Source organism: Schistocerca cancellata, chromosome 3, assembly GCF_023864275.1.
Source record: "Schistocerca cancellata isolate TAMUIC-IGC-003103 chromosome 3, iqSchCanc2.1, whole genome shotgun sequence".
In the NCBI taxonomy this organism is placed as follows: Eukaryota; Metazoa; Arthropoda; class Insecta; order Orthoptera; family Acrididae; genus Schistocerca; species Schistocerca cancellata.
Genome location: NC_064628.1, coordinates 10,621,319 through 10,645,299, shown reverse-complemented (window position 1 = coordinate 10,645,299; position 23,981 = coordinate 10,621,319). Strand labels below are relative to the sequence as shown.

The following is a 23,981-nucleotide window of genomic DNA, read 5'->3' as shown; positions in this document are numbered from 1 at the left end:
AGACATTAGGAAATATGTAAGTGCAATATGGATGCATATAGCTAAAGACCACGACACGTGGAGAAGTATACAGAAACCCTTGATTCAGCAGTGATGTCAAATGACAAACACATTTAAGTATTCACCAAAGGGGAAGAGTAAAAATGAAATTGCAGATTTAGTAAATAGGAGCTATAAAAAAGAAAAAGCCTGGTGACTGCAGAAATATCTCAAATACATTTTACACCAATTTCTTGAGTTATGTAGAAAAGTACGCATCACTTTACATGTCACCAAATGTTAAAACTGCATGGCATCATGTGGGTAAATGTATGGATAATCAACAACAGTGTTTTGACAGGTTAAATGATGAATGACAGAGGCTATAAATTTTACAGACAAAGTTTCACGGGTGTAAGACAACTGCTAAAAGATGTTTGTAATGTCCCAAGGTTTATCACAAAGAACTTGACATTGATGTGTTGAATATTCAGGGGAAAAAATTCCTGGGTTTCCCAGTTCAAAGTACACTTTCTCCCGGGTTAAAACAGAGTTTTTACCTGTTAACTGACAGTATATTTTCTCTTGGAACTGTATAACTTATCAATCCTTTGAATAGTTATGGTTTTATACACGGGCGTAGAATTTCCCGGTGGTGTAGAAAACAAAACTCAGGGAAAACAACACGTTTTGGAAAGATCTTTGATGTGCAGCAACATGTACACTGCATATTTTTGTATTACAAAAGTATAAATTTGAATTCCACCAAACAGCGCATGTTACTTTCCAAAGCACTGAAATCGAGATTGAGATGCGCCTTTGTAAACCAGTCATAGGTCATGTCACATGATCTCGCCAGCCGATGACAGCGGATATTCAGAGCTTAGGACACGTGATGTCAACCATTAGCAACATCACTGTTAAGTAGCGAGAACACACAAACAGGAAAAGTTAATGGTTTAAAGTAATATACATAATGTTGCTACAAGAAAAGCAAAGCTTTCACATACAATATGGTCTCTAAGGTTAATACACTGCAAGAGAAGTTAAGCTTTCACATATAAAGTGGGTCTTTTATGTGAGTATTACACTTTAAGATATATCACACAAATGAGTCAGTAAAATTTTTAATAACGACATATTCTTCTAAATGGCTCATCATCAAAAGGTTTATTTTTAAATGAGAGTAAAATGCTCTGTGTTGCCATAGAGCGCCAGATAACAGGCGCCACCGCACTTGGGCAGCTACAATGACGTAGGAGGCCCGTATGTTCGTACGCGTAAAACATTCTTTTATGTCATAAAAGAAACAAGGCATCAGAGGATACTCCAAGAGCATCGGAATTTCGTGACTCATACTAAAATGTGCACATTCGTATGTCCAGATTCCCAATGAAGTAGGCCTTGACCTGATATTGAACTATTCATTGTGATTTTCGGGAACATTAGTACTATGTTATCTCATGTTTGGTTATTTATGATACGTGCTAGAAAATGAAAACATGCACTTGAAATGCAGCGAACAGTTGAAACTAGCCAATAGTGTGGAATTATAAACTTGGTTTCAAATATATTGACTGCCTCAGCAGAAAGGATTAATGAAAGAAAATTTCTTTAGCAAACCAACAAAATAATTTCATTGTTCTGCAAGGCGATTAATGCTTTACCGTCAGAAAAATGAAAATAAAATAAAATCTGAAACTAATAACATATTTTTGCCTTCTGTAACTATGTGAATATATTTCAATTCACTTGATAGCTCCCGGCCACAGAAATCCGTTTTGTTTTCATTTGACGTGAGAATAGTGAACGAAGAGGAAACAGCAAAATCACTAAATGTAAACACGGGTCACGTGGAGTCTACCCTCTTCCCGACTATAACTCAGACTGCTCTTGCACATCAGTCCCGGATCTACAATGTTTCCAAACCAGAGTAATACTAGAAATACTAGATAGTGGTGCCCCCACCCCCCTTCCCCCGCTCGAGCGTTGAAGATAAGAGTCAAAAATTTTAAAAAATCAAATTTTCAAAAAATTTTCATTTTGTAGCGCAAATCTTTCTGAAGAGTGTGGTGCAGAAAACATATGTGTTCGAGGAAATGTATGACATGTTATTTGGTCTTAAGTGTGCCAAAGTGCAGTGCCACGCCTCTTCACACAGCATTCTTCTATCGCACGTCATTGTATTTCGCTCTGTGGAATTGAGACGTGTACATTTTGTAATGGATGCCATCAAGCTATATTCCGGACAGTGGAAATCAAAATGTCCTGTAGTGCCTCTCCTACATCCTGCCCCTCTTTTTTCTCACAGTTAATACTGGATGGAATTATTTGTAAACAAGAACTCTTCAGAAAATTTGCACTCTTTATTCCCTATTAGCTAACAACTTGCTGCTTTGTGTGACATAAAATTGAATGTGGGATACATAACACCAGTAAAGACAAGGGACAAGCAAGACAGTACCCGTTTCTTCAATCCCTAGCACCTAGAGTTTTTTTCTCTCTCTAATCTTGCTACAGCTTTCCTTTCTGCGAAAGAATCTATTACCTTACCAAATCTCGTCAAATGTTTTGCTACATGAAAAACTGAAATGTCGTTGCCTAATACTGAAAGAGTTGTTAATACAAATGAGATCCAAGACTGGTGTGGTTTCTCGATCTGATTACGTCTATTTTGTCCCTGTCTCCTAGATAAAACAAAATAGGCTTTCTAATACTGCAGCAATTAACACACACCAAATAAACGAGGCTGTTTTGGCACAAATAGTCTTTTTTATAACACGACAGAATAAAATTCAGAAAGTATCAATATCAAATGCCTATTAGGCCTACTACAAGCAAAAAGATTTATGTTAGGAAATAGTTTCACACTTCATTCACACGCTCCACTTTCTCAAGTAATAGATCAAAAAGTAGTAGTATGAAATTTTTATATATATATACAGAATCATCATATTCTTCCATAATTTGTGTGATGTCCCTGTTTTTCTCCTTCCTCGTTCTAATAAACAGTTTTGTCATCACTAATTCTGTAACGACTACTGCCAATGTCAAAGCTTATTTGCCGGTTAACTTAACTAACTCTGCCACGATCGCCGGTTTCGTTATCCTGCCATTATTCTCCGGTTAGGCGTTGTTACATGTTCGTAAAACACGTTTTCTGCACTACTTCCAGAATAGAACTTAAAGCGGCTGCCAGACGGAGACTACACAACTGGCCATTACTATTACAGCAATCTGGCCAAAACTTTTCTACCAAAATTTCACTTCCTTGGATACACCAAGAAGATAATACATAATATTTATTACCTGTTTTTCCTGTTAGTTGTTTATTTCCACTCTGGTAGCCTGAATTTATGGATTTTTCTGGTTATTATAACAACGCTTATCATTCGCAAACCCAAATCAACCACATAATCAGACAGCGGTTGGTATTCACCTCTTTGGCTTCACTGCACTCAGCTCTTATAGTTGCTTTTGTATGCAGTAAAGTTTATTTTTAGTTGCGACGAGGATTCCCCTGACAGACATCACGTACACTATGCACGCATTCAGAAACTAATTTAGAATGTGTTTCAAAGTCATATGAATCCAATGTGCGCTGAATGCTTGGCGCTTTGTGTAACAAGGTTTTTTCCCCCTCAAGAATATGAATTTGCCCCCCTTCTCCCCTACCCCCCACCTCCTAGATCCGGGCCTGCTATGCATGCATGAATCTGGCAGCTTTGGCGTGTCAGTAAAGTTTTTCCCGGTAGCATCTAGCTGCTGGCTGTGACTGGTTACACAGCCAACAGTCACATTTCTATAGCCAGAAGCGGGAGAAGGCATTACACTCAACTGCGCATGATCCTGCTCGTAACTGCTAAAACGAATCTAATGCAAACAGTTGTGACGTCACGCTCATCAGAGGCAATTTGTTGTTACGAAGCATTGTATTGTCTTCCTAAAGTCTTTGACACATTTTTCTGTTTGCAAACGCTTGTATGAGCACTGTGTTTAATTGTTTTATATGGCAAATTTCCTTTGCAATTTAAGTTTTATTTTTATTTGTCCTCCCATTCATGTTTTATTGCTGCAGTATTATTCTTCAATAGCGGGATACAGTAATACACTTTGTTAAAGTATCGGTTCTTACCAGTCAAAATTACAAAAATTTAACTGAAAACGAAAACAATGAAAAATTACCGTGTTTTTCCCGGGTTTCTCCCAGTTGAAAAAATTCCCGGGTTTTTTCGGATCTCCCGGTTGTCCTGGGTTGTATACACCCTGATATTGCATATTGTCTCTCACTGGCACATGTTGTTACTAAGCATCGCTCAAACAGCTACTGTAATTGTAGTAATGACATATTCTTCAGTATATTATTACTGGTTGAATCAATGCTTTGCTTTGCTCTCAAGGACTGGCACCAATTTTTTTGCCGCTTTCACATTGTGTGTGCGTGCACGCTGTGATACTGTCCTACAAATGAAGGTATCACAAGAGCTTTCAAAATTTTTGAACTGAATTTTAATAAACTGCAAAGCCAGTTGGAGGTAGGATCCAATAGAAAATTTTGTGTACTACTTGTGGAAATTATGTTTCATTAACATGAGTACAGAGATAATGTTATTGTCACACAAAATGTGATGCTATACAGTATTTGTCAGAAATGAAACAGATGGTTTATTAATAGTATAGCTGCAAGGAGAAGTACAGCATCAAGATTCGGGTAGGTTGGTTCTCTCCAATAAATGACTTAAATGCCATCCCTCTGCTCTCTTATGGACTGTACCAGGAAACACACCTATTAGTAGCCACGTATGTAGAAAATTTTATGACAGCCAATGATTGCTGCTTTTGCAAGTGGCATTACGAAGAAACCCTGTGTTAAATCTGTTATAACAACCAAACACCATCTGAGACTTCAGTAGAAGTAAGTGCTTTATGCACACAGCAGCTCCCATGAAACATGTCTGCCAGAGCAACAGGAAACGTGTTGTGACTGATTGTCACCTTAGGAGACATCAGATGGATGAGAAATGTCAAAGGCTGTACGATTATGAAAATCTGATGGCTAATCCCATGTGTAATTGAAATTCAGACAACAGAACTTACCTGCGAGACTCCAGCCCTGGCCTGATGAGCCTTTTTCTGATCACCCCAATTGCCAGTAGCCAAAGAGTACCGCAGACCGTCTGTGATTATTTTTGTCTTGATAGCCAGTTCCAAGTTGAAGTCTTTTCCACGATCTATAAACTTTTGGGCATACATGCGCACCTCTTTCATCAGATTTTTGAAAAGCCTGTAAAAGAAAATACATCCCTTTTTCTATTCAGTAACACAGACCTACCACCAACAACTTTATTGCAATATTGGACAATATTCTAAAGAAGTCACAGCAGCAGTCAGTGGTACACAAATATAGTGAAGCTGCCAGCCATCTGAAGCTTGATTTGAACAGCACAGTGTTTTACCACACATCATCCTATTAGAGGTCTCACATCTTTGCCTTCCTCTTTACCTAATGGATTGACTCAAGTTTCAGTTTGAAATTGACTCCAAACTGCAGCTCTTCTTTCTTCATATTAGCAAACACTGCCAGCAATAACTGGCCAAAATTCTGGGACCGACTGGGGATTATGATCTTAGACTTTGGGTTTAATCTGACACTTTAGCCTCTGAGCCTCCAATATACAGTGTAAATAGAAAACAAATATTATGACATAGAGAAAATGAAGCCAGACAGACTTGGCTAAATAACCAAATTTTATGATAACATGGGTACAATACAGAAACTTAAAAAGCACAGAACACACTGAGGAAATGCGATATAATTAAAATATGACAGGGATCATATATGAAAATATCAAGTAAAAGGAAATTATTTGATCTACAAGGGTTGACTGAAAAGTAATGCCTCCACCTTTGTAACTCTTCAACAGTTGGCAGCATTGGTATGCGGCAGGTACTGGCTTGTTCCGTAGCCTATTCTCTACAGCTCCAGTTGGCGGGAAGCCTTAGCATTGAACGGTTGTGTTGCTACAGTGTAAAGTATGGAACCCTGTGCAGATGGTTGGTCAATGCGATTTAAGCAACGTGCACTCATTCAATTCTCGATAGCAGAAGGTGTCGCCCCAAAAGAGATTCGTCAGAGAATGAAAGCAGTTCGTGGTGATTGTGTTGATGCGAGTGCTGTGAGTCATTGGGCGAGTAAGTTTAAAGATGCTGAGTGTTGACACTGATTCAGGAAGACTGTCGTATCACTCAGAGAGGAATTGCAAGCACAATCGGCATTTCACAAGAACTTGTGGGTCACATTAATGCTCTGCTTGGCTATCGGAAGATCTGTGCACGATGTGTACCCAGGATGCTGACTCCTGAAATGAAAGAGCGCAGACTTGAAATTTGCCAGTAACTCCTCTCACGCTATGAGAATGAAGGTGACTACTTTCTCCATTCTATTGCGACAGGAGATGAAATGTGAGTACACCATTACGACCTGCAGATGAAATGACAGTCTTTGGAATATCGACACAAAGACTCGCCCCCAGAAAAAGAAATTCAAGGCGCAGCCTCAGATGGAAAAATCATGGCCATAGTGTTCTGGGACGCAGATGGTGTTATCCGTGTTGATTTCCTTGATTGTGGAACAATAATAAACTCAATAATGTTACGTCAATACACTGTGAACTCAAACTACGGCTAACAAGGGTCCGAAAGGAAAAGGGGAAATGTTTTTCCTGCAGCACAACAATGCCAAACCACACACTTCACGTGCCACCACAGCAGAGCTTCAGAGACTAATCTCACCACCGTACGGCATCCTCCATAGAGTCCAGATTTAGCACCATCTGACTTCCATCTGTTCCCAATAATGAAAGACAATCTGCAGGGACATCATTATGCCTCTGATGAAGACATTGAGAATTGTGAGACTTTGGTTGCTGAAACAGAGTGTCGACTTGTTCAGAAAACTTTTTCATTGCTGGCAGAAATGTATTCAACTGGCTGGTGATTATGTGGAAAAGTGAACATTGGCAATTAAAGATCACATTCTAAGGATTATTTCTGTGTTTGATTTACTAAAATATTCCCATCCAAACCCAATTAACGAAGGTGGAGGCATTACTTTTCATTCAACCCTTGTGTAATTCATCAAGGTAGAAAAATCGAACAGAACAGTGGAACTAAGGCTACAAGTAGAAGCACTTAACGAGGTAATGAAAGCAATATGATCACTAAGACAAACTGATGTTTGTCTCATCTGGAACACAATAGTGCTAATACTAATAACAACGTACTACACGTTCATAACTGGGTGAAGCACATCCTAGTTGGTGGGCAGAGGGAGGATGGAGCTATTAGACCACCAATTCAGAGAATATTAAGGATGGTTTAGAAAAGGCTGATCCTGCACAGATCAGATGATGAATATGAAACTGATCATATAGACCAGGGCTCTCTCATACACAGAAAATTGCGTGCATTCAAAGCAAAGTGCTGAGAATGTGTGCACAGTGCATCAGTCTAACTAGGCTTAATTCGCCTCAATTCATCTTGCATGGCGAAGCCATCTGTGTGCTGTCGAGTGTGTCGAAAGGTGGCTTATACAACACTGAAACAGAAGTGCAAGACAGTTACTAGAATAAAGGAACAATCAGCTCCAAAAAAATGCAAGATTTCTGAAACACTCTTCAAACCAGAGTGGGAACTTTTCATTTTTTGTTAGTTTTAAAAATACATGTGTAGTATAGAAATTACTTGTGTAAGAAAGTTGTCTACTGAAAGACACGACAAAAAATAGCATTCAGAAATGTATAGTGAAATCATAGAGGATGCCAGAGAGGAAGAATTAAGGAAGCTGCGAATACTTGCAGAAGAAAATTCTGTATACTCAAATGAAGTATTTACTAGTTTTTTAGCATATTTATTTTGGTTAAAGCTCCAGAAAAATGAACTGAAGTCTGTTTCCATTCCTTTCAAATGTGTATTCATTTTTGTTTTCGCTTGTATTATTTGACTCCACTTTAGAGCAAAAAAGTGGAAGGGCGCTGTGAAAGGACTCTTCGAGGTAGTTATAAATTTGTTCTACATTTAGCAAGAGCTGGCAAGCAGTTTAATGGAAGGACTGTTAATAAAGAATATTCTATTGGACGTAGCAGAGACAACGAATCCCACATTAGCACCCACATTCAGCAGAATACCACTTTCCATTATAGCTATATCTCGGCGAATCAGCAACATTACTGGGAATGAACACTTGGCAGACAAAATTGAAAACCACATAGCACACTCCATCACATCGACAAGGCCACATTTTCCCGGTTTTCTCCCAGATGAAAAAATTCCCACAGTTTTCCCGGGGCGTATACACCGTTTCATAATTTTGTCAATAAACCAGAATATTGAGACTATGAGGAAACTCCAGTCAAAGAAAAAAAACGAGATCAAACTTGCCAGTAAAAAAAGCATTTCTCACCCTCTAAACAGGAAGGCCAGCAAAGGTCCTGCGAGGTCTAGCCTCTTGTTACCGTAGTGATCACGATCATCCAACTCACGTCTACCGAGAGCCGCTAGAAGCAGCCTATGCACCATGTAGCTGTAAATAATCAGATGTAACACATAGTTAAGCCAGCTCTGGAAGTAAAGTAAAATTAATTTCAATTAAAATGGGTTATCAAGGATGAAATTTTTGTTTTTGCAAAATGATCAATTAACAGGACTGCCCAAATTTCAATAACAATTTCACATGTGGAACCTGTAAGTTTCCATTTAAATATAAATGTGAATGTGGTGTAGAAGACTCCAGCAATTAGAACGTCTATTTTACAGTGCAAGCAAGTTAACAGTTTCTGACTTGATACCTGAGCTTTAATGGATTCTATTTTCTACATTGTGAATAATTTTCTTTAAGGAAACTTTTTTTTAATGGAGTAAATAGTTAAAATAAATGCTTCCAGTAACCGGAGTGTTAAAGCAATAATAAAGTCAATGTAGAATTCAAAAACACTAAAATCTGATTCTAATACTTACCCCAAGAAATATGCTTTCTTTGTTTCACAAAAATCTGACACACCTACATGTGGCAACATTTCTTTCTGCAAAATTTCTCGTGCGTATTTTATACGCCTCTCTTTAGTGACACCAGGTCGCGCTCCTCTTGTACCAATGAAATTCAAGGCAACATTTTGTTCCTGAACCACAAATGCCTCATCCAGAGATGGCTTTACCTGTATACACAGACAAAGCAATTTAATGACATTTCTCACACGGAAAATTTCATCCCTCTATAACTTACAACATTCATCACAGCACGAGCATTATTACCGAAGCAATAGCACATTGCAAAAGTACACATATTATGATGATTGGCTCATGGATAATTGCCTTGCCAACAATACAAACTGTAAACTTCATTACTTCTTCTGGTCACTGGCAGTGAAATATCCTTATAAATACAATAAAAAAGAAGAAAGCATGGTTGACTCAGGGTTAATGGACTAACCCACAAAGTCATCTGTCCCTCAATCAAGAGAGTTCATCTGGAATTAGTACCATCAGCTAAAAATTTACCTGAATTATGAAAGTATGGAGGAGAGGTACGAACAGAGCACTGAAATCAATATTGATGCCAGAGAAGAGAGAATTTAAAGAGCCACCCACATCTGACCCCTGCCAGTACAATCAAGGACTGTGTCAAGGGTGGCACCATTTTTCCGTTTGATACAGAGGTTGGCACTGCTCTGGTTCAATAAGTCGCTGGGCAGCAATGGTATCCCTCTCTGGTGGAAGGACTGGTATCTGCCAACACTGAGTCGAGAGAGAGAGAGAGAGAGAGAGAGAGAGAGAGAGAGAGAGAGAGAGAGAGAGAGAGAGAGTGCACATTGAGCAGAGTTGCCACCAATTGCGCGACTATAGTGAAGTTGATACTGAACTGAGTACTGGCTTGTTGATGGTGGCGGAACATATCCCCCCCCCCCTCCCCGTCTGTCCACATCCTCCCCCCCTTTCCACCAAAAACCATATCCCCACTCTCCTTTTTGCACATTCGCAAGAACCTTCAACCTAAAAAAACTAAAAAGTCCACCCCACAGAGTGCCCAATATCCATACAACCACCTCGTGTGTGTAATGGACCCTCAGCCTATTAAGTGGAATCCAAAACCCCACCATCCTACAGCTCAAGTCAAGGAATCTGCAGCCTACATGGTTGTAGAATTGTCAGTGCCTCAGATTCAGGATCTCCATTTGCCTCTGAACGAGAAGTCCGCAATTGGTACCGTCAATGATGCTATCTTAGAGAAATTAAATTCTTTCCTCAGCACTTAGTAGAGTTCTGGTTCAAAATTCTACCAAAGTTCCATTATTAGCAGGCCCTGTTTATATCAAACACCAGCAAGTCAAGTCGAAAATACTTTTGCTCATCTAAAAAGTGAGACACAGTCTAATGGTCCAGTCAACATGTGAATTTGGAATACAGGTGGCAACAAAAACTTGCAAAACAGAAATGGATAAGGCAATATATCATTTATTCTGCTAGATGTTCCTAATATCCACACTAAAGTTCAAATTTATGAAGTGAGAATCAAATATAACCATAATCTCCCTCGCAAATACTTAAAAGATTTTCCTGCATACAGCCATTTGAGGCTTGTGCTCAAGAGTATCACTCAAAGCTTCTGCCACAAAGTGAACACACACAGAGGCTCTTGTAGACTGATCCAGATTGATCTGACAGTGCTGCTTTTATTCTCTCAGTGCCGATGGCAAATGGAACACTCAATATGTGAACTAGCGCATACAACTCTGTGCTCGAAAGGCACCTCCTCTCTACATAGAAATATTCCTGTCAATTTGGATTCTGTTCACATCTTGATTTTTCCATACTGTGTTAATCTAAACAGATATGGCTTTTACAGTTTTCCACGGGGAACTGAGTCATCCTCACCTTCTGAACTGGACACTCATCTCTGTACTGTTTAATTTCACACTCATTTCCCCAAAAACTGGTACATCTTTATTAATTTACAACAAGAATAAGATGTTGAAATTAGTACGTTCAAACTATAATCAATTTGAGGGGGGAAGATAACATGATTTTTTTTTAAATTTTAGGCCAAAATTCACATTTACCAGAAACATTCTAAAAACAATAAATGTTGGCAACACACTGCAATAGTACATTTACCATTCAAAGTCCAATCTAACAGTTTTAAAAATCAGCACTTCAAAATTTTCAAAAAACTGACCTATGAAAACTATTATTCTAACTATGGAGAACCTTAGGATTAGAAACCTTTACATATCTCTCCACAATTTTAGCTACAATTTGCATTATTTTAATTACAATTACTTTTAATATGCTGTTACACAATCTTATGCTCCATAATCAAAAATTAACAACCTCTGTCATGCACTCTTCATTTATTCAGTTAATTATTAGAATAAAACATTTTTGTCTGTTTCTGCCTTTCATTTATGGTAATACTTTATACTGAAAGCACTTCATTGAATTTTTACATAACTATTTCGGCTGCAAATAACAACCTTTCAGAGCAAATAACCTTTCAGAGCACACAACTGCTTGAAATAGGACAGAATCAAGGGAAATGGAGGTACTTTTCTTAGTTGAAAATGACTAGTTTGACTGTGAAGGACGTTTAATATAATGTAGATGCCTCAAATGAAGAAATGTGGTAACATCAGCTTGTGGCTTACAGAAAACAGACTGTTATATTATTAAGTTTTTGACACACACAGAAAGACTGGAATTATGTTAACACTTGAGGATTGTTTAGTCAGCAAAAGCTAACATTTTTAATTCTTAAGAGTAAAGAAGGATGCACTCCTGCAAACTATCACTTCCAGAAACATTACTGTCTTTAACACAAAGGAATTAATGATATTAGCTGTATGAATGCGTGGTGTCTGTTCTTTCAGACATGTCTGAAAGAACGGACACCACACATACTACTGATTTCATTACAATAATAACAAGTACTGACAATGAATTGAGTAAGTTAATTTATTTACTTTACAAGTACGATGTCCTTTGGCATTGTATTTTGAAGGAACTCTGCACACAACATCCTGCTGCAGAGAATGCTCTGCAACATGACAGTCTTGACCTTGGTATCTGTTTCACCATGCATACCATCTGGATTCTTCCCCTGGACACAAGTTCCTAAGAACTCCACAGGTGAGAACTGGCGTTAACATGTCCTTGGTCCTCACCTCCCACGTGGTCTTAATTTACATTAATTTCTTCAGTCTCAGCATTTCTTCACAGCAACTATTGCTTTCTTAAATTGCTTTTAGTTTTCCAAACCTTATTTTCTGACCTGTCTATTTTTCCTCGCCCTTCACAACTACCACATACAATGCACTTCGTTTGAAAGCTCTTATTAACACTTGCACAATGTTTTTGCACAATGTTTTGTCAGTAAACTCTGTCTTGCTTATTACCCTATCTTCCACCATTAAGCTCTCAGTTCTTCAAATCTCATCTGGTGTAGTCTCCAACAACCAGTCTTTCCTTCTCATCTGGTCCAGTAAGTCACCCCTGAACCACAGTTCTGGGCAACTTTTAGAAACTCTCCCCATTTCCTAAACATTGCCACTCCTTTCCCTTCACCTCTTCTTTCCCCTTCTGCCAGAAGAAGGAACCACTGGCTCAGAAACCTTGCAAATTTCCTTAACCTTTGTACCTGGGCTCTCCTGCTGCCACTTGTTGAGTAGATCTTTATTTATCTATCTAGTCACATTATATTCCTGTATTAAAAAAAAAAGGTATTTTCAGCCCAGTAACGGTTAATCAGAAACAAGTTGTGTCATTTCACCAATTTCATGCAGGTTTTAATCAAATGTGTATGAATTTTAACACTGCCATCCTTTTAACACATACTTTATTGGGATTTGTAGCGAATAACATGAAGTCATTCAAAACTAACAGTAGCATCCTGCATGCTTCATTTTCAATAGGCTTCCAGCTGAAATGAAAAATATTGATGCTAAGCCAAGATTTTTAAAGTTACATTTAAATGTTTCCTTGTGGCACAATTCTTTTATTCTTCACAATAACTTCCAGTCTCTCAGCAAAATGTGAATAATTTTAGGTTTCTGGAAGTAACTTTTCCTACTGTTTTAAAATTTAATTTCTTTTATGTCTGCAATGTTAATTAGTATGCATTATGCAGTATCATTTTTTAAATTTCCCTCAATTTACATTTAAGGAAACAATGTTCATGAGTGTAAAAAGGTGTAACTGACATAAAATGATACTGGCATTGTGTTTGCTTTCACATAGTGTCTACAAACATTGTGCAGTTAACTTCATTGAGCTCTGGTCTCCCTATTCTTAGACGTTATTAAAAATAGGAACCATAAATGCCATCAGTGCTTCGTCTTCTAACATGGTTAATCAACAAATAATTATAATCTATGTACTGTTTTTTGTCATTATGTTTTGGTAAACAGAATTGTGTATTAAGGACAGTTGTCACCAATAAAGGAATTATGAGAGAGTGTCTTCCAGATACAATAGTACTTGGCAAAGTGAACTGGTTACATGGGCAAGATGGCAGTCCTGTCGTGTTTATGTCTGAGAATAAGGGGAGGAAGCAATAGAATACATTGCAGTACTGTTACATGAGGAGCACTATCACACACTACATGTCTTTACGTATCACCGACTGAAGTGATCATTTAGAACAAGGACAGAAATAGAATTTCTCACCTTGGCTCCCCATGAAGCTTCAGTGATAGTATCTATAAAAGTACCTTCCCCGGTGATGTCACTAATTTCCACAGCAGTGTCTTGAATTGTCTTGAATCATCCGTCTTCTGTTTCAGATGCACAGGATTATGCTGACTCTTCATTCAATTCTATGTTGACCAATTTTAATATCTTTTCTATCTCCTTGTCCATCAAAGTCTCTCTCATCCAGTAGCCATTCACTTGTGGTATGTCTTTAATGTCACAAAAGTAAAAGCTAATACCACAGGAGCAAAAGCAAACTGCCTGCACATCTAGTGGTTAGTCTTTTTGGCTAGTAATGCCGGTGTCCAGATTTTGTTTCCTGGCAACCATTAAGATGTTACGCAGTATCATTTTTGCCACTACTGATTTTGGCCATCTTTACTTTTACCCCACGACCTCAACAAACTTTCTAAACAATATTATCACAGGTAATACAATAAAAGAATAAGTACAGTATGTTCAGATATGACATATGGCCTTTGCATAAAAAGAGAAAAACACTACGCATATCAAGGATCTAATTCTTAAGTTTTACTCACCATTTCCATCATTTCAGGATCATCAAAATCATATATAATGTGTTCAAGGATATCTCTGTCAGCAACAAACCCCAGTGCACGAAATGCAATAATGATGGGAATTTCTTGTTTGATATATGGCAATATAGCAACAATGCGCTGTCCAATTGCTGACTTCTTAATGCTCTGTAACACAGAAAGGCAGTCACTGCAGCACTCAGAATAAGAATCTTCAATACAAAATTTGATATAATGGTACTTACTAATAATGTTCAAGGTTATACAAGTTTCTGTCAGAATTACAAAATATTTATTCACTTGGTGTCTCCAGACCTATTACACTATGTGAAGCAGCAGCAATGGAAACCCAGTAATTCATTCTCGTATATGCTGGTAAAAAATGTTTACTTTAGGTCTGTATCAATTCTAATGGATTCAAATGACAGTAATATAATGTCAACCTCATGAGTGTATGCTCTTGTTTTTGCCAGGTCATTGGTTTCTTACCTTGGAGAAGATTATTTGTACTGGAATTAGTTTCGTAGGCTCCAAATTTTTATGACTACTCGACACTGTCCTGGTGAAGCCAACCAATCAATCTCTCACTCTGCTACGGTAGGAATCTTGACAATAACAACAGAATGGTTGGGATCGTTATCAATATCTGGCAACAGTGCAGGCATGTAAAGCATAAACCACTTCCATCGACTGACCTCTTACAGCAATCCTTTGGCCAACAATTCCACGTTGATCTTTTCAACAAAGAAACATTTGACAAACCTGCTGCTGGTATTGTTTTGTATCATACAACACAGAATAGTAGTAACATAAAATATTAACCCCACAAGTGTAAAAAATGGAAAATCTCAGTACGCAATGAACAACACCACAGAGCAGCTTACTGCCTAAGGTATACTGCAAACACGGAGTATTGTGGCGAGGGTGAAGGTTTGGCAACCACAGGTGGTTGCTGCGGTTACACGTCTCACTATAGTGAGCCAATACCACAGAGCTTAAGTCTGCCATGCCTCCCACATGGAGCCTCACCCAACTACTACTATTGCAACTATAATTCCTAAAGCAATTTATATTTGGACATCCTGGAGCAGTTTTATAGGGAACTATGGATATCTGACCAGAACTGTCAGATATTCATAATTTCTTTCTCTTGTATGACATTAGGATCAATCATACTGCTACAGCTGACATGCAGCTTTGCTGCAAAATAAAATGCCTGTTCTTTAGCATCCTCCACTTTAACCCAGCTTCATGGAATGTGCTTCGTCCATTTCCAGACATAATGTGTATGAAAGGTGTATGATGTCACTGTGTTTATATTTATGAAGCAATGTGCTCATTGAATGATTCCATCAATGACTAACATTAATTAATTAATTAATTAAACATAAATTAACATTAATTTCATTAATGTTAGATTAATTTACATTAATATTTATTCCTCTCTACAATACTGGGATTTCCAGGATGGAATCAACAAACAAAAATGTCAACAATGATGGGAAATCACTTATCGCCACACAATAGCCTGCACATATGCGCTATCTGATCAAAAGTATCCAGAAATATATATGGGGTGCATCCAACCTTCACCTTTATGATGATGAGAACTCTGCTGGGGACACTTTCAACTGCATTGGCTCCTTACTTAGCTTGCATTTATTGCGAATCTCTTGCCCTATGTGAAGTCCCAAGCGACTGGAAAAAAGCGCAGGTGATGCCTGTATATAAGAAGGGTAGAAGGATGGATCCTCAAAATTACAGACCAATATCCTTAACATTGGTTTGTTGCATGGATTCTCTAACATATTCTCAGTTCGAATATAATGAATTGCCTTGAGACAGAGAAGCTGCTGTCCATGCATCAGCATGGCTTTAGAAAGCATCGCTCCTGCGAAACACAACTCACCCTTTTTTCACACGATATCTTGCGAACCATGGATGAAGGGTATCAGACGGATGTCATATTCCTTGACTTCCAGAAAGCGTTTGACTCAGTGCCCCACTGCAGACTCCTAACTAAGGTACGAGCATATGGGATTGGTTCCCAAGTATGTGAGTGGCTCGAAGACTACTTAAGTAATAGAACCCAGTACGTTGTCCTCGATGGCGAGTGTTCATCGGAGGTGAGGGTATCATCTGGAGTGCCCCAGGGAAGTGTGGTAGGTCCACTGTTTTCTATCTACATAAATCATCGTTTGGATAGGGTGGATAGCAATGTGCGGCTGTTTGCTGATGATGCTGTGGTGTACAGGAAGGTGTCATCGTTGAGTGACTGTAGGAGGATACAAGATGACTTGGACAGGATTTGTGATTGGTGTAAAGAATGGCAGCTAACTCTAAATATAGATAAATGTAAATTAATGCAGATGAATAGGAAAAAGAGTCCCATAATGTTTGAATACTCTGTTAGTAGTGTAGCGCTTGACACAGTCACGTCGCTTAAATATTTGGGCGTAACATTGCAGAGTGATATGAAGTGGGACAAGCATGTAATGGCAGTTGTGGGGAAGGCGGATAGTCGTCTTCGGTTCATTGGTAGAATTTTGGGAAGATGTGGTTTATCTGCAAAGGAGACCGCTTATAAAACAGCAATACGACCTATTCTTGAGTACTGCTCGAGCGTTTGGGATCTCCATCAGGTCGGATTGAGGGAGGACATAGAAGCAATTCAGAGGCAGGCTGCTAGATTTGTTACTGGTAGGTTTGATCATCACGCGAGTGTTACGGAAATGCTTCAGGAACTCGGGTGGGAGTCTCTAGAGGAAAGGTGGTGTTCTTTTCGTGAATCGCTACTGAGGAAATTTAGAGAACCAGCATTTGAGGCTGACTGCAGTACAATTTTACTGCTGCCACGGAAAGACCACAAAGATAAGATAAAAGAGATTAGGGCTCATACAGAGGCATATAGGCAATCATTTTTCACTCGTTCTGTTTGGGAGTGCAACAGGGAGAGAAGATGCTAGTTGCGGTACGAGGTACCCTCCGCCACGCACCGTATGGTGGATTGCGGAGCATGTATGTAGATGTAGATGTTTCTGAATTTCTGTGGAGGAATGGCAGCTGATTCTTCATCAAGAGCTGAAACCAGAGAAGGGAGTGATGTTGGACACTGGGGGTTTAGGGTGTAGTTGACATTCTAACTCATCCCAAAGGTGTTCTACAGGGAATCTGGGATGGCCAGTCCAGTTCAGGAATGTTTTTGTCCACATACCAATGCCTCGCAGATATTGCTTTGTGACAGGGTGCATTGCCATGCTGATACAGTCATTGCCTCCAAACTGTTCCTCTGCGGTTATCAGCACCCTATGCTGTGAAATGTGTTCATGTTGTTCTGTATTTAGCATTTTCTTTGGCACAATAATAGGACTACACAACCTAACCGAAGAGAGAGGGGGGGGAAAAAAATACTATAACACCACCAGCTCTACACTTAACTGCTGACGCTACAGACAATGACGGGTAAAGTTCTCCAGGCACTCACCAAACTCATATTGTCTCATTGCCACAGGTTGTTACACAATTCATGACTCCAAATCACTTGTTTACAGTCATCCACCATTCCGTGGAGACACCCTGTACACCACCACAAGTGTCATTTAGTGTTGACTTCATGAGTATGTGGCTTATGAAGAACTGTTCAGTCCTTGTGTATCTCTTCTTTTTAAGTCCCTACCCACAGTCCTTTTACTACCTGGACTGCTAGTGGTACTTTCGGAATTCACAAGTGATTCCTTCCACTGATTTCATGTGATTTTGTACAACTATCTTCCGGAAAGCTCGATAGTACCTGTCTGTCATTACAGGAGGTCTGCCAGGTCTCGTTTTAGCTGTGATTGTTTCTTCACATTCACACTTCATAATTGCGTCAACAATCAACTTGGGCAACTTTAGAAGGCTTTAAAGGCCCCTGATGGATTTGTTGCTCAGGGAAAATCCAATGACTAGTCCACATTCGATGTCACCAAGCTTTCCTAACCGACTCATTCTGCTATTACTGCTTCTCTAGTTAAAACAAAATACTCCCTGCCTCCTTTCATACTGGCAGGTCTGCCTCTAGTGACATCTAGTGATTAATTCCACAATACGTAAGGATACATGGATACTTTGTTTCAGATAGTGTACATACTTAGATCAGAATTCTTTTTTCCTAATCTTTAAAGGGTGTCTGTACACCACTCCACTCCGGGTGAGTGGTTGCCTATTTATAGCCTTCACTATTTATACGAGCACAGTAATCCTTGACAATGTGCCATTATAAGCAATGTGAAATTAGTTTCTCAATAATTTGTATTTTAAAGATGCTGATTCCATGAATTTCTGAATGCAGGGTGCATATTTTACTACAATACAGAGCTTTAAAACATCTAGTTAGTGAAGAAAAATGCAGCACACAAAATAATTACTTTGAATTTATAATGATGACATACCCCAAATGAAATTAAAATCATAACACTGCCACTTTCTTCCTTGAAACTACAATGTAAATGTTAAATCTGATGTACTGATATGATAATTGGTAGTTACTTAGTACCACAACAACCAATCTTATCACACATTTCTTGATTACTTTACAAAAAATGTAAAGCTGGTGGTTATATGTGAATGGGAAGGGCAACAAAAATTCACAGAAATCACAATATATACAAAAAATCTAATTACCTGTCCACCCCGAGCCATCATGTTGACCCAGAGGGTTGAAGTAGGACGCGACGAATGTTCTAGGCAGGAACGAATTTCTGCCTTGTACGCATATTTTCCATCTTTCATGCTGAACACATACACTGTATTTGTTGCCATTTTCTCCTGAGCTATCAGAACCTACAGAAACACAAAAATTGAAACATCTCTTATGCATGTAAGACCAAAAAATAAATCTCATCAAACAGAAATATCACAATTTCTACCAATTTACCATAGAAATATCCTTGGATCAAGCAAATTTTGACTTGGAAATTCAAAGCAAATTAGCGTTATGAATCTAATCTAATATCTAATGAATTACTGTTTTTATCATTCTTCAATACAGAAATACCCATTTAAGTATTATGGAAGCTGAAGTTTGTATATTGTATCAACACACTGCAACTAATAATTGCAGTTATGTCTACAGATGGGCGAGACGAGGTCCAAGGTGCAGACCCGCACCAAGAGGTTCTGTGGTGCCTATATGCTCTTATTTTGGTATCTCCGTGTAACAAATTTTGCATTTAACAATGGTGCAAGCTTGGAGTTACTGCTTGTATTTTTAAGAGTTATAGTATCTCTCTGCTTAGAAGCGTACGTACAATGAAAAAAATGAAAATGTAGTCTTTACTAATCTTACTAGAAAAGAAATGGCAGAAGACCACTGAATTTTACACATTCCAGCTGTAAAGCCAGGTACTTTATAAGGAAACCTGGTACAGATCCACACACACACACACACACACACACACACACACACACACACACACACAAATGTTACTGCAGTTGCTGCCAGGTTAATCAAAATTTCAAAAGCTAAATTGGGATATGGTGTATAAATAACCCAAAGAAAACACTATACGAAAAGATCTTGTTTGAAATCTCAGTATGCTTGTAGCTGGTGTCTATGAACTCTGGGCTCATGCTGAACTTTATCTAGTGTATTCAGAGTACCTTACGTCTGTATAAGTCCGGATGAAAACAACGGCTTCCTGAATTCGTCAACAAAATATTTTGAACCGGCAAACTTCCAGTGATGCTTATGAAATATAAAATAACAGCAGTTTTGAAACCAGGCAAAGACAAACTCTATGCAGCTAACTGTAGACCCATCTCCCTTCTTGGTACAACTGGAGATGCTAATTCTCAACTGCATCCAAGAGTACATGAAAGAATTCTAGTGGAGCAGGGTGGCTTTATAAAATCAGAGTAACTGAAATCAAGTGCTAATGCTCTGAGAAAGGGTTGACTATTTCAAAGATCTCAAATCAGTTACATCTTTCGTCAACCTGACTGCAGTTTGCAATATAGTATGGAGGAGGAGGAGGAGGAGGAGGATTGGCTTCCATGTAATTGCACATTTGATACAAGCAAGTTTACTTAACATGCTTTCTGATCAAACACTTTCAGTTTTTCTGAATAGAAAAGCTAGTAGACAGCGAACCCCGCATAACAGTCTGCTCAATGATTAACCCTGGCTCCCATACTGATTAGTTTGTACGTCCACAACATTCCAGCAATTAGCTCCATGAAAATCCAGTACGTAGATGAGTTGGTATAATGGGTGACCAAAAAGTTTCCATTTGAGGATGTTGCTATAGTGTATATGCAATGTAGTGTGACTTCAATTCTGGTATGTACCGTATTTACTCGAATCTAAGCCGCACTTTTTTTCCGGTTTTTGTAATCCAAAAAACTGCCAGCAGCTTGGAATCGAGTGCAAAGTAAGCGGAATTTCTGAAAAATGTTGGTAGGTACTGTCACAACTAACTCATGCCATCGAATATATTTAGCGCTACACAGGCATGCTTTGCAGGCACAAAGATAAATACTGGCGTCAAAACTTCTGCGTCAGAAAATAAATTAAAAAAAAAAAAAAAAAAAAAAAAATCTTTGAAGACTAGCTTTTTTCTCTGCCACGAGTTTCAACCACTGCATTTTCATACATTATCCAACGAAGTAAATATAAATTCCGTATTGTCCATCTTCGAATGTAGCAGCCTTTCAAATATTCATACCAACAAAAATAAATTTCTTTACACACAAATACCAACAATGCACAAGGCTTTAGGATTGTTGCACGAGTTGATACGCTGGGGCCCATTAAGATTTCACGTAGTGGCACCTATTGCTTCATGGAATTTTGTGAAATGCTTGTTGGTGTTAGTGAACCATAATGAAGCACTTTCGTTATAGTGCCAAATTCAAGAGGTGAGTTATTTCTTTTGCGAAACAAAGTTTTAATCATGCTGCAGGTCTGCGATACGGGATTGATGAGAGCAACATCAGGCGATGGCAACGGCAGAGAGACAAATTATTTGAATGTTCAAGTAGCAGGAAAACATTTAGTGGGCCGAAGTGTGGCCAATATCATTAACTAGAAGTGATTTTAAATGAATTTGTTAAGGAACAGCGTCAGAAATTCCTACCTGTGAACGCAGAAATTTTAGAAATTAAGGCACGTGAAATTGCTAAAGAGCAAAAAATCGAAAATTTTATGGCTAGTCGCAGCTGGATTGATCTGTTTATGAAGCATTGGGGTTTTTCACTTCAGAAGCGAACTTCAGTTACACAGAAGCTGCCGAAAAATTATGAAGAAAAACCTGTGGAATTTCAGTGCTTCATAACTAGGCAGCGCACGGAAAAGCAATACTGGTACCTTCTTCGTCAGATAGGAAATGCTGACTCCTGTATATTTTGACATGCCGTCAAATTATATGGTTGACGCCAAAGGAAAGGAAGACATAAGTGTCCTTACATCAGGGGGTGAAAAACAGTGGATGTCCATCAGGCTTGCTTGCACAACAGATGGACAAAAATTACCTCCATTCATAGTTTTGAAGCGAAAGACTTTACCGAAATTGGAAGTGTCTCCAAAAACCGTAATTGTACGAGCAAACGAAACAGGGTGGTTTTCGGAGGACATGGTGCTGGAGTTGATTAGGCGTGTGTGGGATCGTCGTCCTGGCGCAATGCTTGTTTTAGACAGTCTGTTGGTATTAGATGCATACGCAGGCCATACAACACCTGCAGTAAAATGAAAATTAGAGGAAAGCAAAACTGACTTAGCAGTAATTCCCGGTGGGATGACGTCAATTCTGCAACCACTCGACGTCTGTTTGAATAAACCATTTAAGGACAAGCTTAAAGATGTGTACACAGACTGGCTTTCGAAAGGCGACAGACAACTGTCACCAACAGGATGTGTAAAAGGCTTAAGTTTGTCGCAAGTGTGCCAATGAATTTATTATGATGCATGGAAGTGTGTTCCAACTCAGACTGTGCAACAAGCACTTAAAAAATGTTCAATATCCAATGCACTAGATGGTATGGAGGACGACACTCTGTATGAAGAAATGAGCAACAAAGAATCGAGTGATAGTGATTCAGAATCATGAATGATATTTTAGACATTTCATATAAGATGTATTACAAACCTAATAAAATTTTGTTTTAAAATTTCAGCGTTTAATTTCAAAGTTATTTTCATTCTTATTTTATAAGTGTTGCTACTATGCATTGCACAGGATAGAAAAGTGTGGAGAGCTGCATCAGACCAGTCTACGGACTGAAGACAACACCACACACTGTATTTGAAGTCATCACTAAAAATCTACTACGAAAATCCAACTGGCAAGACTGTTTGGGATGTATGTCAATATGGCCAACTCTAAGTTCAGAATTTTTTTTCCTTCCTGTGACAAGATATGGTTGCTAATAGGAACTTTTATGAATCATGAATCACTTGCAATATTCTCTTCACCATAAGAATAATACGAATGTAAACATAATAACATGTATTCTTTCGTGTTTGCTGCTATCTCATTTAAATCCTGTCTGCCTAATAAACTATGAAACTAGAGGGAGACAACAGCAAACGCGGAAGAATATACATATCATGTCATGTTTATATTGGTATTATTCTTATGCTGAATAGTGAGACAGTCGGAAATTAAGCACGGCAACTGACTAGATTTTTAAATCTAAGATGACTGATTTCTGTGCAGAATGTAATGTACTAAAGAGGCATCTACAAAGATTTTCAAATGGAGAAAATTTTTTGCTAAACTCTCGTTCAGAACATTTTCTATCATACGCAGTCTATTATTTGGTTCATGTTGATCATTTTACTGTAAGCGGCGGTAGCACGCACAAAAGCAAGCCATGCCGCGAGCGGCGACAGGTCGTAAACTCTCATTATCAGAATGGGACAAACAATGCATGACAGTACAATAATGCATTTTCAGCTTAGAGTTACAAACACCTATAACAAAGAGAACCGCACTTATCAGATCAAAGCAAAATAAGCAATCGATTCAAATCAGACAAAGCACGTGAAAAAGGAAGGGTACCCGTATAAATATGGACGGAGCACCTGACGCATAGCAATGGCTACCTGGTAACGTGTAACTGCTAAGCTTACGACTCTAATCAAACTACTGTAGCTGTATCTTCATTCATTCGACCTAAATTGTGTCTCATGTTACAATGTACTAACTTCGTTTCGATTTGGAGGTGTGATCTAAAACTTTCCACTCCTCTTTAATTTCGAGTCTCACATTTCAGGTGTGGCTTGGATTCGAGAAAATTTGTTTTCCTTGATTTTGAGTCTTATTTTTCAGGTGCAGCTTAGATTTGAGTGCGGCTTAGATTCGAGTAAAAATGGTAAGCAAGAGATTAGTGTGGCATTCGTGTCTTGATGATGTGTGTCCAATAAATGCAGTAACATGAACTATGGCAACATCACTACTAAATACGTTCAAACAGGACCAACAAGCTGTTATTCTTTTCCTGGCTACCGAAGACCAAACACCAATAGACATTTATCGGAGAATGAGGAACGTGTGAAGACAGCATGTTTGTCGAAAACCACCATTGTGGAATGATGTGGCAAGTTCCGTGCTGGTCTGTCAGAGAGCAGATTAGTGTTTAACATCCTGTCAACAATGAGGTCCTTAGAGATGGAGCAACCATCCCAGCATTTGCCTGGAGCGATTTTGGGAAATCACAGAAAACCTAAATTACGATGGCCAGATGCGA

The 23,981-nt window shown here is 38.6% G+C and overlaps 1 protein-coding gene across 1 annotated transcript in view; it reads right to left on the bottom strand.

Annotated features, from left to right (window-relative positions):
- The window catches only part of LOC126176779 (DNA-directed RNA polymerase II subunit RPB2), a 97,358-nt gene that overhangs the window by 58,672 nt on the left and 14,705 nt on the right, over nucleotides 1–23,981 (bottom strand). The window contains exons 5-9 of the mRNA XM_049923947.1: nucleotides 18,918–19,076; nucleotides 14,259–14,423; nucleotides 8,995–9,191; nucleotides 8,441–8,560; nucleotides 5,077–5,263 (exon numbers count right to left, since the gene is read on the bottom strand). Coding sequence (XP_049779904.1) covers nucleotides 5,077–5,263; nucleotides 8,441–8,560; nucleotides 8,995–9,191; nucleotides 14,259–14,423; nucleotides 18,918–19,076 — 828 coding nt within the window. The remainder of the gene's footprint in view (nucleotides 1–5,076; nucleotides 5,264–8,440; nucleotides 8,561–8,994; nucleotides 9,192–14,258; nucleotides 14,424–18,917; nucleotides 19,077–23,981) is intronic.